The sequence below is a fragment of the Lissotriton vulgaris genome, chromosome 1_1 (assembly GCF_964263255.1).
Source record: "Lissotriton vulgaris chromosome 1_1, aLisVul1.2, whole genome shotgun sequence".
NCBI lineage: Eukaryota > Metazoa > Chordata > Amphibia > Caudata > Salamandridae > Lissotriton > Lissotriton vulgaris.
In genome coordinates, this window is record NC_141685.1 from 70267744 (window position 1) to 70280633 (window position 12890).

General features: G+C 44.4%; 1 protein-coding gene across 1 annotated transcript in view; it reads right to left on the minus strand.

Annotated features, from left to right (window-relative positions):
• Nucleotides 1–375: 375 nt before the first annotated feature.
• Nucleotides 376–12890, minus strand: part of LOC147737347 (uncharacterized) — a 31987-nt gene continuing 19472 nt past the window's right edge. Inside the window, exons 5-6 of the mRNA XM_086923682.1 lie at nt 3668–4191; nt 376–3583 (exon numbers count right to left, since the gene is read on the minus strand). Coding sequence (XP_086779808.1) covers nt 2935–3583; nt 3668–4191 — 1173 coding nt within the window. The 3' untranslated portion in view covers nt 376–2934. The remainder of the gene's footprint in view (nt 3584–3667; nt 4192–12890) is intronic.

The following is a 12890-nucleotide window of genomic DNA, read 5'->3' on the forward strand; positions in this document are numbered from 1 at the left end:
AATTTTATGAATTTTCGTACAGTTGTATTTATATAATAAAACAACCTACCCACAATAATTGATCTATCTATTCATCTTTTTGGGTTCTGGAGTAGCATGCTACTCCCTTAAAAGCGCTTCAACACTTCATCAGGGGTAGCAAGCGCAATATAAATGCAAAACCTTCCCTCTCCTATTCCTCCAGTCTCTTTTTCAACCCAACTAACAGACCAACATGTCCAGCTCACAAATACATTTTATATTTCCCTACACTAATTCACCACTAATCATTTTGGGATCCTGGAGTAGCGTGCTACTCGCCGAAAAAGCGGTTCAAATTGACCCTAATGCACTCTGCTGCTTGCAGAACTCCACGTTGAGTGGTTGAGTTTTTTTGACACTTTGCCGAGTTCTTCATTGAGGAACACCGCCTAGGCCTAATCTTAGCATGAAAATCTAGATTTCAGTCATATGTTAAGAAACAAGTGTGAGTAGAAACCTTTTGGGTGGAGAAAATTTAAGACATTAATATTGTGAATCTTTTGTTAATTAGTTGATGTTTGCAAGTACTAACACTTCTCTGTGTCAAGTAAAGACCTTGAGAGTTTTGTAACTTTCAGATACTCAAATTGTAGATTTTGTTGCAATTAAAACATTTTCAAGGCCTGAAATTTCTTTGGAGGTTGCATGCGGGCAGCCTAAGTTATCCTGCAAGAATTTCTTGATTAAATCTATTGCAACTACAATATGTGCTCTCTCATGTAAAGTCAGGTTGTTAGAAGCTTTTCTGCAACTCTCATGTGAATTGACAATGTATTTGTGATTAAACCTTATCTGACATTCAGAACACACATACAGCTTTTTTCTCCCGTGTGAGTTTGCTCATGACAAGTGAGACGTAATTTGTGACGAAAACTTTGCTTGCATTTCGAGCACTCATAAGATTTTTCCCCAGAGTGGGATCTCTCATGAAGCATAACTCTGTCTTTCAGATTCAAGCTTTTATGGCATAAGTATTTCTTCAGTGTGGAGTTTCTGGCATTCAGAGCACTCATACGGTTTTCATCAGTATGGAGTAGATTATGGTTAGTGAGGCTGTGCCTATCAAAAAATAGGAATTTCTGGCATTCACAGAATAGGTCATGTTTTTTCCCTGTGTGCGTCTGCTCATGTAGGTGAGATTGCATTTAAAATGGATGCTTTTCTGGCACTTGGAGCACTGAAGTATTTATGATGGTGTGTTTTCTTATGGTGCATGTAACCATCACTACCTCTGAATCTTTTCTGACAATTAGAACACTGATGTTTTTCCCCCAGTGTGGATTCTCAAATGTGCAGTGAGATCAGATTTACGGCTGAAACATTTTTGGCATTCAGAGCACTGATAAGGCTTTTCCCCAGTGTGGGTCCTTGTATGTGTAGTGAGTATTCTTTTTTCACTGAATCATTTCTGGCATTCAGAGCACTGATAAGGTTTTTTCCCCAGTGTAGAATCTCACATTTCAGTCAGGTCAGTATAGCTCTAAGCTGGCCCTGTACGGGGACGACTTGATTTTATATACGGGTGATCTAGGTACAGCTATTTCTCGGATCGAGGAACTGACAGCAGAGTTTGGGGCATTATCAGGATACAAGGTGAACAGATCCAAGACTGAGGTCATGTGTTGGAACATAGATCAATGGTATGGCACTGAGAGTCGGGAGTTTAGATATCTGGGAATATATATTGTGGGGAATTGGATCGAATTCCTAAGTTAAATCTGGACAGAACAACTAGGGAAATGGACCGTTGGTTTAGAAGATGGAAGAACCTCCCATTGTCAATCTATGGGAAAGTGAATCTAGTGAAAATGGTCATTCTCCCCAAGCTCTCCTACCGGTTTTCCACAATACCGCTAACATTCCCTAAGAAAGACATAAATAAGATACAGTGTAAAATAGGTAGTTTTGTGTGGGGGGACAAAGGGGTGCGCCTGACCTGGAAGAAACTCAGAAGAAGGTTATTAAAAGGTGGGTTAGCTCTCCCCGATATTAGTCTATATGTAGTGGCATTCCAGTTTAAGAGCCTACACATTCTACTTACTAAGCTAGACGACTCATCCTGGGGCAGATTGCTGGGAGAGATGGTGAGAGCAGAAGGGGGAAGCGATACCTTTATGTATAAATGTAGATCCCCTAGATTCTTCAAGCGGGTTTGTTTGAAGATACTAAAAACCGCCCTAGAGACATGGTACAGGGTAAGGGTAAGCAGTGGGATTGGGTACTATTCAGACTCAGCTCCAGTTTGGGATTCACCTGGTACCCCGGACTGCTTGAACGATGCCTTGGCAGTACCTATTAAAAGAGCTGGGATTACGAAATGGAAAGAGTTAATGGATGAGGAAGGGATATACCCATGGGAGTACTAGAGGGCAAAGGTAGGGACAGATTTATCAAGATTTAAATATCTTCAATTGGTGTCTTGGCATACAGCAGAACGTGAGGAAATAAAAAGTAATGAGGAAATAGAAAGGTTAAGTGAATCCTTCACACCCATTATAAAAGAAATTTCGGTATGGTATCAACATCTACTAAAGGGTGAAGACACTGGAATAGCTTTGGCAGAGGGGGTTTGGAACAATTCCTCCTTGGCACCACAGGCAGAGGGCATGCTTGAACCATCTTTGAAGACACTATACAAACATTTAAAGCCTGCCTGTCTGAAAAAGAACCATTTTTTCGTGGTCAATAGGCTTTACTAAACTCCTTATAAAATCGGGAAATTCGCCCCCTCACCGCCACCAAAATGCCCTAGATGTCAAGAATTGCTGGCAGATGACATCCACATGTTTTTTGAATGTTTTTGAAACAGTTCTGACATTCAGAGCATGGATAAGGTTTTTCCCCAGTGTGGAATCTCACATGTGCAGTTAGAAGTGATTTACGGTTTAAATGTTTTGGGCATTCAGAGCACTCCTAAGGTTTTTCCCCAATGTGGGTTTTTATATGCAGTGTGAGATGTCTTTTTTCACTGAAACATTTCTGGCATTCAGAGCACTGATAAGGTTTTTCCCCAGTGTGGGTTCTTATATGGTGAGTGAGATTGATTTTTTCACTGAAACATTTGTGGCATTCAATGCACTGATAAGGTTTTTCCCCAGTGTGGATTCTTATGTGCCGTGTGAGACTACTTTTTTTACTGAAACATTTCTGGCATTCAGAGCACTGATAAGGCTTTTCCCCAGTGTGGGATCTTATATGCACCGTGAGATTGCGTTTTTCAATGAAACATTTCTGGCATTCAGAGCACTGATAAGGATGATCCACAGAATGGGTTATTGAATGTTGAGAAAGACTTTGTTGGTTACAAACCCTTTTCTGGAATTCAGAGCACTGATAAGGGTTTTCCCCAGTGTGGAATCTTATGTGCCGTGTGAGACTATATTTTTTAATGAAACATTTCTGGCATTCAGAGCACTGATAAGGTTTTTCCCCAGTGTGGGTTCTTATATGCACCGTGAGATTGCGTTTTTCATTGAAACATTTCTGGCATTCAGAGCACTGATAAGGTTGTTCCACAGAATGGGTCACTGCATGATTAGAAAGACTTTGTTTGTTACAAAACCTTTTCTGGCATTCAGAGCACTGGTAAGGTTTTTCCCCAGTGTGGATTCTCATATGCGCAGTGAGATAAGATTTACTGCTGAACCTTTTCTGGCATTCAGAGCACTGATATGGTTTTTCCCCAGTGTGGATTCTTGTATGTTGAGTGAGTCTGATTTTTACACTGAAACATTTCTGGCATTCAGAGCACTGAAAAGGTTTCTCCCTAGTGTGGGTTCTTATATGATGAGTGAGACCGTTTTTGTCAATGAAACATTTCTGGCATTCTGGGCACTGATAAGGTTTCTCTCCAGTGTGGGTTCTTCTATGCCGAGTGAGCTCGTTTTGGGTAATGAAACATCTCTGGCAATCCGTGCACTGATGAGGTTTTTCCCCAGTGTGGATCCTTGTATGTACAATAAGTCCTATTTTTTTACTGAAATATTTCTGACATTCAGAGCACTGGTAATGCTTTTCCCCAGTGTGGGTTAATACATGTAGAGAAAGACTTTGTTTTTTACAAAACCTTTTCTGGCATTCAGAGCACTGATAAGGTTTTTCCCCAGTGTGGGTCCTTGTATGTACAGTAAGGTCTCTTTTTTCAATGAAATATTTCTGGCATTCAGAGCACTGGTAAGGTTTTTCCACAGAGTGGGTTAATACATGTCGAGAAAGACTTTGTTTGTTATAAAACCTTTTCTGGCATTCAGAGCACTGGTAAGGTTTGTCCCCAGTGTGGATTCTCATATGTTCAGTGAGATAAGATTTACAGCTGTACCTCTTTTGGCATTCAGAGCACTGATAAGGGTTTTCCCCAGTGTGGATTCTTATATGTTCAGTGAGATAAGATTTACAGCTGAAACTTTTTTGGCATTCAGAGCACTGATAAGGGTTTTCCCCAGTGTGGATTCTTGTATGACGAGTGAGTCTACTTTTTAAACTGAAACATTTCTGGCATTCAGAGCACTGATAAGGTTTTTCCCCAGTGTGGGTTCTTATATGCACCGTGAGATTGTGTTTTTTATTGAACCATTTCTGGCATTCGGAGCACTGATAAGGTTGTTCCACAGAATGGGTCACTGCATGATTAGAAAGACTTTGTTTGTTACAAAACCTTTTCTGGCATTCAGAGCACTGGTAAGGTTTTTCCCCAGTGTGGATTCTCATATGCGCAGTGAGATAAGATTTACTGCTGAAACTTTTGTGGCATTCGGAGCACTGAGAGAGGATTTTCCCAGTGTGCATTCTCTCAAATTCAGTGAGATGAGATTTATGGCTGAATCTTTTTTGGCACAGGTACCTTTTTCCCCAACTTGGGTTATTTTGCTTTGATTGAGGCGGGTTTGAACACTGAAATTGTTCTCACAGCCCGTGTTTTTAAAAGGTGTATTCCTAGAGTTAATATCTCTACATTTAGTTTTCTCTTGCTTATATGCCACGGTAAGAGTGAATCCGATTTTAGAGTTGGGCTTGTTTAGATAATGTTCAGCATTTATCTCTAAAAGATATTGTGTGTAATCTTCTTAACACTTGAATTGAGCAAAATATGTCTGGATGCAGCCCTGCAACACCAGTCGAAATGTTTGTAGCAGATAATAGTCTTTTGGTTATAGCCTCTCCGGCAGCAACTTATTTTGTGACTGAAGTTTTTCTCAAATCTATTTGTATAGGTTCTTAGCAATGCAGTGATAAGGTGTTAGTCTGATATTTAATGATTAAACTGAGAAGTACCTTTTTGCACTGGCATAATGGCAGTAACTGAGAACGTTAGAACATGCACAGTAATATTGTGGCTCATCAGTCGCAGAACAACAGTTCCTTTTACCCATTCTGTGTTTGGTGTAAGGTTAAGGATTGTAGTTCTGAAGACAATGATTTATTTACATTAGCTAGCGCAACGGTGCTCATTTAATCCATTTTTATATTTAACAGTTTTAAATATCACTCCTGCACAACAGATAAGGTTGAGGTGATTTACATAGAATTACAGAACAGTACACAATAAAAAGGAAACAATCTGAGATGGTCATGAACACAATAAAGTGGTGAATTTTTAAGGTTTTCGCCAGAGTAAGCAGAGTGGGTCGAGGTGTTATATCCCGAAGCAGATAGTCTCAAACTTGCGTAACTGGTTAAAAACGGTTGTTGAACAAAGGTGATTTTCCAATCTTTTGGTTGTTAGCGTGTCAGCTTCGGAGTCTTCTTTCAGTGTCTTTTCTCTGATGGTTTGCAGAAGAAACCTTTTGTTATATCTTTCTTTTATGCAGTGTGTGCTTCCTCTCTAGAATTACATGATGCTTTAGATAATGCGACCCTCTGGGTGAGTAGTGCGCTAGGTAAATTTTTTTGACTTGACTTGTTATTCTGTCATGCTGAGGCAATTTGTCTTTCTGATAATATTTCGGATGAGGATGTGGTGATTGGTCTTTCTGGCACTATTTTGGATGCTTTGTGGACAGATATGACTTTGCTCTGGGTTAATGAAATGCAACATTAGAGACTTCACTTACAGGTATAATACTTTCCTCAGCTCCCACTTCCTCGCTACACCTAGATTTTGGAAATTGTTTAAACTTAGAATGCCGGATGTCCTTCAGTTTTTCAAAATAATCCTTCTTATGGCACTAACATTCAGATGGCTGGTGCTAAATCTTGCTTTCTTCGTCCGTAATTTCAATCACCTGTAGTATTAAAATTAAATAGTTAATACATGTAAATATCTCCAAAAATAATTTACAAGCCATATCAAAGCAGAATTGCAGAATTTTGAAAGTGTTTAGCTGTTCTTCAGACAGAGCAGAGTGAAGAATGGTAGCCTGAGAGACCTTGGATCTAGGAGTGAGGATTTGTAGAATTTCCAACATTTTATTAAACTCAGAAAGGATACATGTACCCTATGGACTTGTAACATAGAATCCCAAAAGCAAACATTAAAGCCATATGGACTGGCACCAAAAAGATATTTAAAATAGAATACTATTAATTCATTTTTAATGTAGATTTTTAGGATGGGAATTTCCCCCCCACGGACAACAGGCGTTTCCCCCTGTCCTGAGTTACCACCTACTTGTATCTGGTAACCTGACTTTTTCGCTCTGCCGCACGTAAACCTATTGTGTGTTGCGAGGACTATGCCTAGACCTATCCCTCAACTATGGTCCAGAGTATGAATCAAGAGCAACGAAATTAAGGAGTACTTTCATGTGTTCATTTTATTCCCCCTGATAATAATTTTTTAGGCTTTTCTGCACCTGGATTTACCGGGTGCAGAAAAGCAGGACACCATTTTTTTCCAGACAGAAAAATTAGACTGAAAAGACACACAAGACTCTGGGTGCAGCAGAATCAGCCAAGACTTATGCTGTTTTTTTTTACTAACTGGGAGAAACACACAATTCTTCCCTCTGTTATAAAATGCTTTCCTCTTCCCTCCCCTGCTTCACCCATCTCCCCCCAACCAACCACATGCATATAAATACCACCTGCTTAAAACAAGTGGTTAATAAAAGAAGAAAAACACTATGAAATAGTGAATGGCATGTGGTTTGACAGGCAGAAGAATCTGTTCCTTGTGCAACTCCCCAGTCCATGGCGTCAAACTTGTAACTGGACGTTACTGGGGTAAATCTACCACAAAACAATTACATGAGATTTTTCTGCCACCCCAGTACTGTGCAACTTCTAACAAGGGACTATGAGAGGTCTTGGACGGGTCCTGTGACCTGGAGGGTCACACCAAGTGTGCCCTTATTTAAGGCAGAGGACTGCCATGGGTTTACCAGATAGAGCGGTGGTGGCAATGCACCCTGTTGTAAGGATCAATAGCCTGATGAGATCTTTGCATCATGGTCAGTGGAGTGGCTTTCTACTGACACACCCATGTAATGCTCCATTTCTATACCTGTGCCCAAACTTTGCGCTAACATCAAGTGCATGTTTAGGGTGTTGGTGTGCGTAGCATAAATGCAATGTGAGAGTGCGACAGAGTAAACTGCATCTCCTGCCTGCCAGTTGTGTATACAAGTGGGACCATCTATACCTCTTTTATACCCTAGTTCAAAGTCCTCTGTTACCAAGTAATAAAGTGCTCTACAAATTACTCAGGTGTCTGCTGTGACACCAGGGATGGTGTCAGCCTGACAGTTTATCTAAGTTGAAGGGACATCACCTGCAGGCTGAATTACTTAATGGAGAAGCTGTGTACCTGTCCTGATGAGCCTAGAAGTCTGCCTAGAAGCCTGCCTGTCCGGTAAGAAAGGGAAGGGAGTTTGACTATCCAGCAGGAGGACAAGGCTGTCCTGGAAGAAGCAAGGTCTGACACATCCCCGTTATCTGTAGGGCGAGCCGGAAAGCCATCCAGAAGGACCAGCTAGTATGAGGGACACCCACCCCCCCACCCCAAGACTCTCCTAACAGTTCAAGGCAGAAAATAAAAGTATACGACAACGTGATTGTTGAGGCACAACAGGGTCTGAATCTACTGACTTCCTGGAGAGCCTGTGTTGGGCTTTTAGCTGCTGAATTTCTGACTACTCTGTGTCAGAGGCCCATGAGGGACTACAACTACTCCAGTGTCTATCACCCTGTCTGAGCTTATGCCTGTGGTCCAGCCGGCCACAGTGTGGGCTCAATTGCTGACGGTTTGGCCTCCAGAGGGGCTGCACTTACCGACAGGCCAGGTGTGACTGCTACCTTGTGACTGCTGATCTTCAGGCAACTGCAAAGAAAAGACAGAGTGGGTGCCCTACTGAATGCAGCCCTACATCCAGGACAAAAGCACTCCACAAAAGCCTGCTGGTGGGTCATTGCTCTCTCTCGAGTCTTCGGGCGTGCCATTCAAGTGTCGGGAAACAGGAAAGAGACCCAGACAAGACTGACTCATCCAGTGAAAGGGTAAGACACTTACAACAGAGCATATACACATTGGGGTGACTGGAGTGACAGAACTGACCCTATACTATATTCATGATACCCCTTAATGCCGCTAGAGGGGAAGAGGGGCTCAGAACCGGACACACCTGTCTGTAGCACATGGTAGTCTGGCATGCCTGCACTATCTTTTCAGCCAGACTGTCCATAAAGATGATTTTAGGGCCGCTACGCACATAGCAGGGGGAATCACAGACCATCCGCTGGTGGAGGTGCAACTCGATGGTCTGGTAGTGGACTTCATCCTACCCCGAAGGGTTGATCCGTGATATTTAAAAGACAAGACGTTCAAAGCTTGTATGAGAGATGGAGCAGACCTCTATTTTAAGGAGAACGGGCGGCCTGTTGAATCAGCTTGCGTGCTATAGGATGAATTCAAGCCAGAGATCCTTGAGGACACTGACAACAAGGGGATGGAAATACTGGGAGAGACTTCCTGAAAGACCTGACCCTGCCAATGCTAACGAATGAGGATCGAGACGCACTAGAGCAAGACCTGACAGTAGACTAAATAAATAAGACAATAAGAACCTTGCAAACAGGGCACGCGACGGGACCTAATGAGCTCCCCTTAGAATTATATACAAGCATGATGGATAAAATAAGGGAGTGCCTCCAGAGTAGGTTTCAGACTACCTGAAAATAAGGGCGTCTCCCAGAGGACCAAAGAACGTCTGAGGTGGTGGTCATTCTAAAAAAGGAAGAACTAGCAACTGAGTTTGGGTCTCATAGACCTATCACTCTGCTTAATTTTGAGACTAAGGTCCTTGCGTAGGCCCTGGTGATCTGCCTGCGGACAGTAGCTTTATGCCACACCAGGGAACGCGCTTAAATCTCCCGACACCTTAATGGAGTACCACATGCAGCAGGGGATTCCTTTGCTCGTGTATGTGGCCCCTCTAGTGTGCATGCACGTCAATAACACAGTCACCCGAGTCTTTGCCGTCCAACAGGGATGTTCCTTGTCTCCTATGCTCTTCACACATGCGTAGGTTCACCAGGACCTCTCATAAGGGGTATTCCAGTTGATCAGGAGTGGGATGAGAGAATCTCCCTCTATGCTGACGTTTTGCTGTAGGACACGTAATCAGCCTTCTTGAGTGAACAAATCCTACACATTTTTCACATATTTGGAGAATATTCAGAATATAAGATCAATTGTAAGAAGTCCTTAATATTCCTGCTGGTGGCAGGGACCCTGCGGCTGCACTCTAGGTGCACAGTTCGGTGGCACTACATGGCTTTAAATATTTGGTTGTGTTCATTACAAGAGAACCGCAGGCAGGAACATACTCCCGAAATTAGACTGGCTTCGCAGGGATGCTCCACAATTGCGGGCGCTCCAGCTCTCCTTATTGGGTGGGGTGGCCCTATGTAAAGTGATGACCCTCCAGGGCCTCCTGTACATCATACAAAAAACGTCCTTTAAGATCCCACCAGACATTTTCTTTCAAAAGATAGGGTGAGAACTTTTGCTCCTGTTGTGGGATGGTGGCATGTCACGCTGAGTAAGGTGCAGAGGGGAGTTTATTAAGGTGGGCTGGCGGTTCTGAGCATTCTCAAGTATTACTGGCCCACGCAGCTGGTGGCAGTCAACAACTGGGTTTTTGCGGACCGTGAGGAACCTGCTTACCGGGTAGATAGATTGGCCATGGGCAAGAGAGGTTACCCCACCCCGGTGTTGTATCGAAGAAAGCTTGAGGGCACCCTACCTACTCGTAGCCAAACAGTGGTAAGGGTGTGGAGAGAGGCACCCAACCTTCGGAGAAGAGGGAGCGTCCGAAGACGAATCAGCGATTCGACGCCTGTCCGGCACCTTAGAGTCCGCCGCCTGAGGCAGGATGTCATCACCATTGGCACCGAAGGAGACGCCGGACAGGGCTCCTCCAAGTCACGCAGCGCCGGGGACCGGAGCCGAAGTGGCTAAGGGGCAGTGCCGGAACGGCACCAACTCGACCTCTGACGAGGCAGCCGCCTGCGTGGAGGGACGAGAGGGACCAGGGGAGTGACAAGAAACCCTCTGCCAGCCTCGACCCAGAATGGGACGTAGGTGGTCTGCCGACCCATACGGCGCCGCCAGGGTCGATTAAACCTCCAACTCGACCTCCGACAGCCACCTGCATGGAGGGCCGAGAGGAGCCCGGAGAGGGGCGAAGGGTCCCTGTCCAGCCTCGACCCAGAGCAGGACGAGGAGGTCTACCGACCCCTGTGGCGCCACCTGGGCCAACAGGCACCGGCGCCGTAGTGGCGTCAGCTCAGCCATGTACAAGGCTGTTGCCTGTCTAGATGGCCGAACAGGGCTCAAGGATGTGACCCGAGCCCCGCTGACCTCCCGCGACACCAGAGGGACTCCCACAGGAGTTTGCAGTGAGGCAGAGGAGCCATGGTCCGAAGGAGAGAGACCCGAAGGGCCAAACCCCAACAGCACCACATCCTCCAAGCCTGGAGACGTGCCAAGCGGTGCCGAGGTGCCAAGGAGGGCCTCGCACAATGCAAGGGATCCACTGGCGTCCTAGGAGGGGAAGGAGAAGGAGATGCCAGCGAGGCCTGCAAAGCCGCTGCATATGTCTCCATCTGGGCTCTCGACGCTCCCTCACAGGGAAACGGTGGATAGGAGGACGACACGCGGGGCTGCATTACCCGCGGAGAGCCCGTGCCCCCGGCAGGCCGAACACCAGACCCCGGGGACAAGCTGCGACATTTACCCACTGGGGAGCGACGCTCGTGCGACATCGGAGAGGGATGAGGACGGCCGCTTCTGATCCATCTGCGGAGGCTGATCGAGGAGATGAAGCCGATCTCGAGAGACGCGCCGAGAGTAGTTTCTTCCGGCGCTCCCGTCGCGACTTTGGCTTCAACTGTTGGCACGACAATGTAATTCTACATTAAGGAATCTGCAGCTAGTAGTCTCTATCCAATACTGAGGCTTGTGTGCCTAATACAGGTTTAATCTTACGGTGTGTGTGTGGGTTTATTTGAACCTTGTGGTTTAATCTGCCCTTGTTGTTTATGCGGTGTTGTCACATCCTTGTAATTATAAAAGGTATGTTACAGGCGACCAGGTGTCTCTTGCCCATGACTTCTGAGAAAGTAATGGTTCACAGTTAACAGTAGCAACATTCTAAAGTGTCAAGAGCCTGATTTACTGTTTACTGATTTACTGATTTGCTGGCCGGGTTATTCAGACACAAACGTGACGGATATCTTGGCCGCCGTATTACAAGCACTACTGAATATAATATAGGGGAGCCTTGTTTCTTTCTTTCGTACTTTCTATTTCTATTGTTTTTATTATCTTTATTTTACTCTTTTTGTTCTCTTTCTTACTGCTTTTTCTGTTTCTCTCTATTCCTGGTTTATCTTTCTTTCATTTCTCAAATTAAGAGTGCTCAGCCTCCTAAAGCATTTTATTCATTCATTTGAATTTCTTTTTTCCTGTCATGGGGATTATTGCACAGATATCCTTATAAGTAGGGTCTTATGAATTCTGCATGAACCTTTTTACTAATGGTCCTAGTTGAAGGTGTCATTTAGAAGTTAAATACATGTTCAATATTCTTGATATATAGATCCTTTCGATGAGGGTCTCTGATGCTATAATTTAGTAATGCAGGAACACTTCACGGAGAAGAAGGCCTTGATAACTCTTATGAGATAAATAAGTTGATTCACAACAGGGTATTCCTTTTATGGCTTAATAAATTCCATGAATCAATTACGTACGCCTAATCTCCGGACAAAAGTTCTGTTCCTGGCTACAGCCAGAAACAGAACTTTTGTCCGGAGATTAGGCGTACTTACATCCTTACATCAGGAACGCCAGTATTGACTATTCTCACATTATTTGATTCATGGAATTTATTAAGCCTGTGGAATGACAAATGAATCATAGACGTTTAGCAACCTTGACTGTCTAGGAAGATATCTACACCATGGCCCACCAAGATACCATGGTCGACAGTGTCAAAGGCGACTGAGAGATCCATTAGCACCAGGGCCTGAGGAGTACCCCTGTCAGCCCTCTCTCACAGGGAGTCCAATACCTCTAGTATTATGGTCTCCGTTGAATGGGCAGGCCGAAACCCAGCTTGGTGTGAGTCGAGATAGTTGGACTGTTCAATAAAATTGGACAGGCACTTCACCACATGAGCCTCCAGTACCTTTGCCAGGTACAGGAGCAAAGAGATTGGGCAGTAATTCAACAAGATCTGGGGGTCTGCCCCTGATTTCTTCAGAAGGGGAACCACAATTGCCTCTTTAAAGGCCTTAGGGACACACCCTGGACTAGGGACTCATTCAGAAGAGAGTGGGCTGGACCCAGGAGGCCGGTGAAGGCTTCTTTTAGGACGTGTGATGAGCAGGGGTCCGTAGGGGATCCAGATTTTAGACGAAAGGTCCTG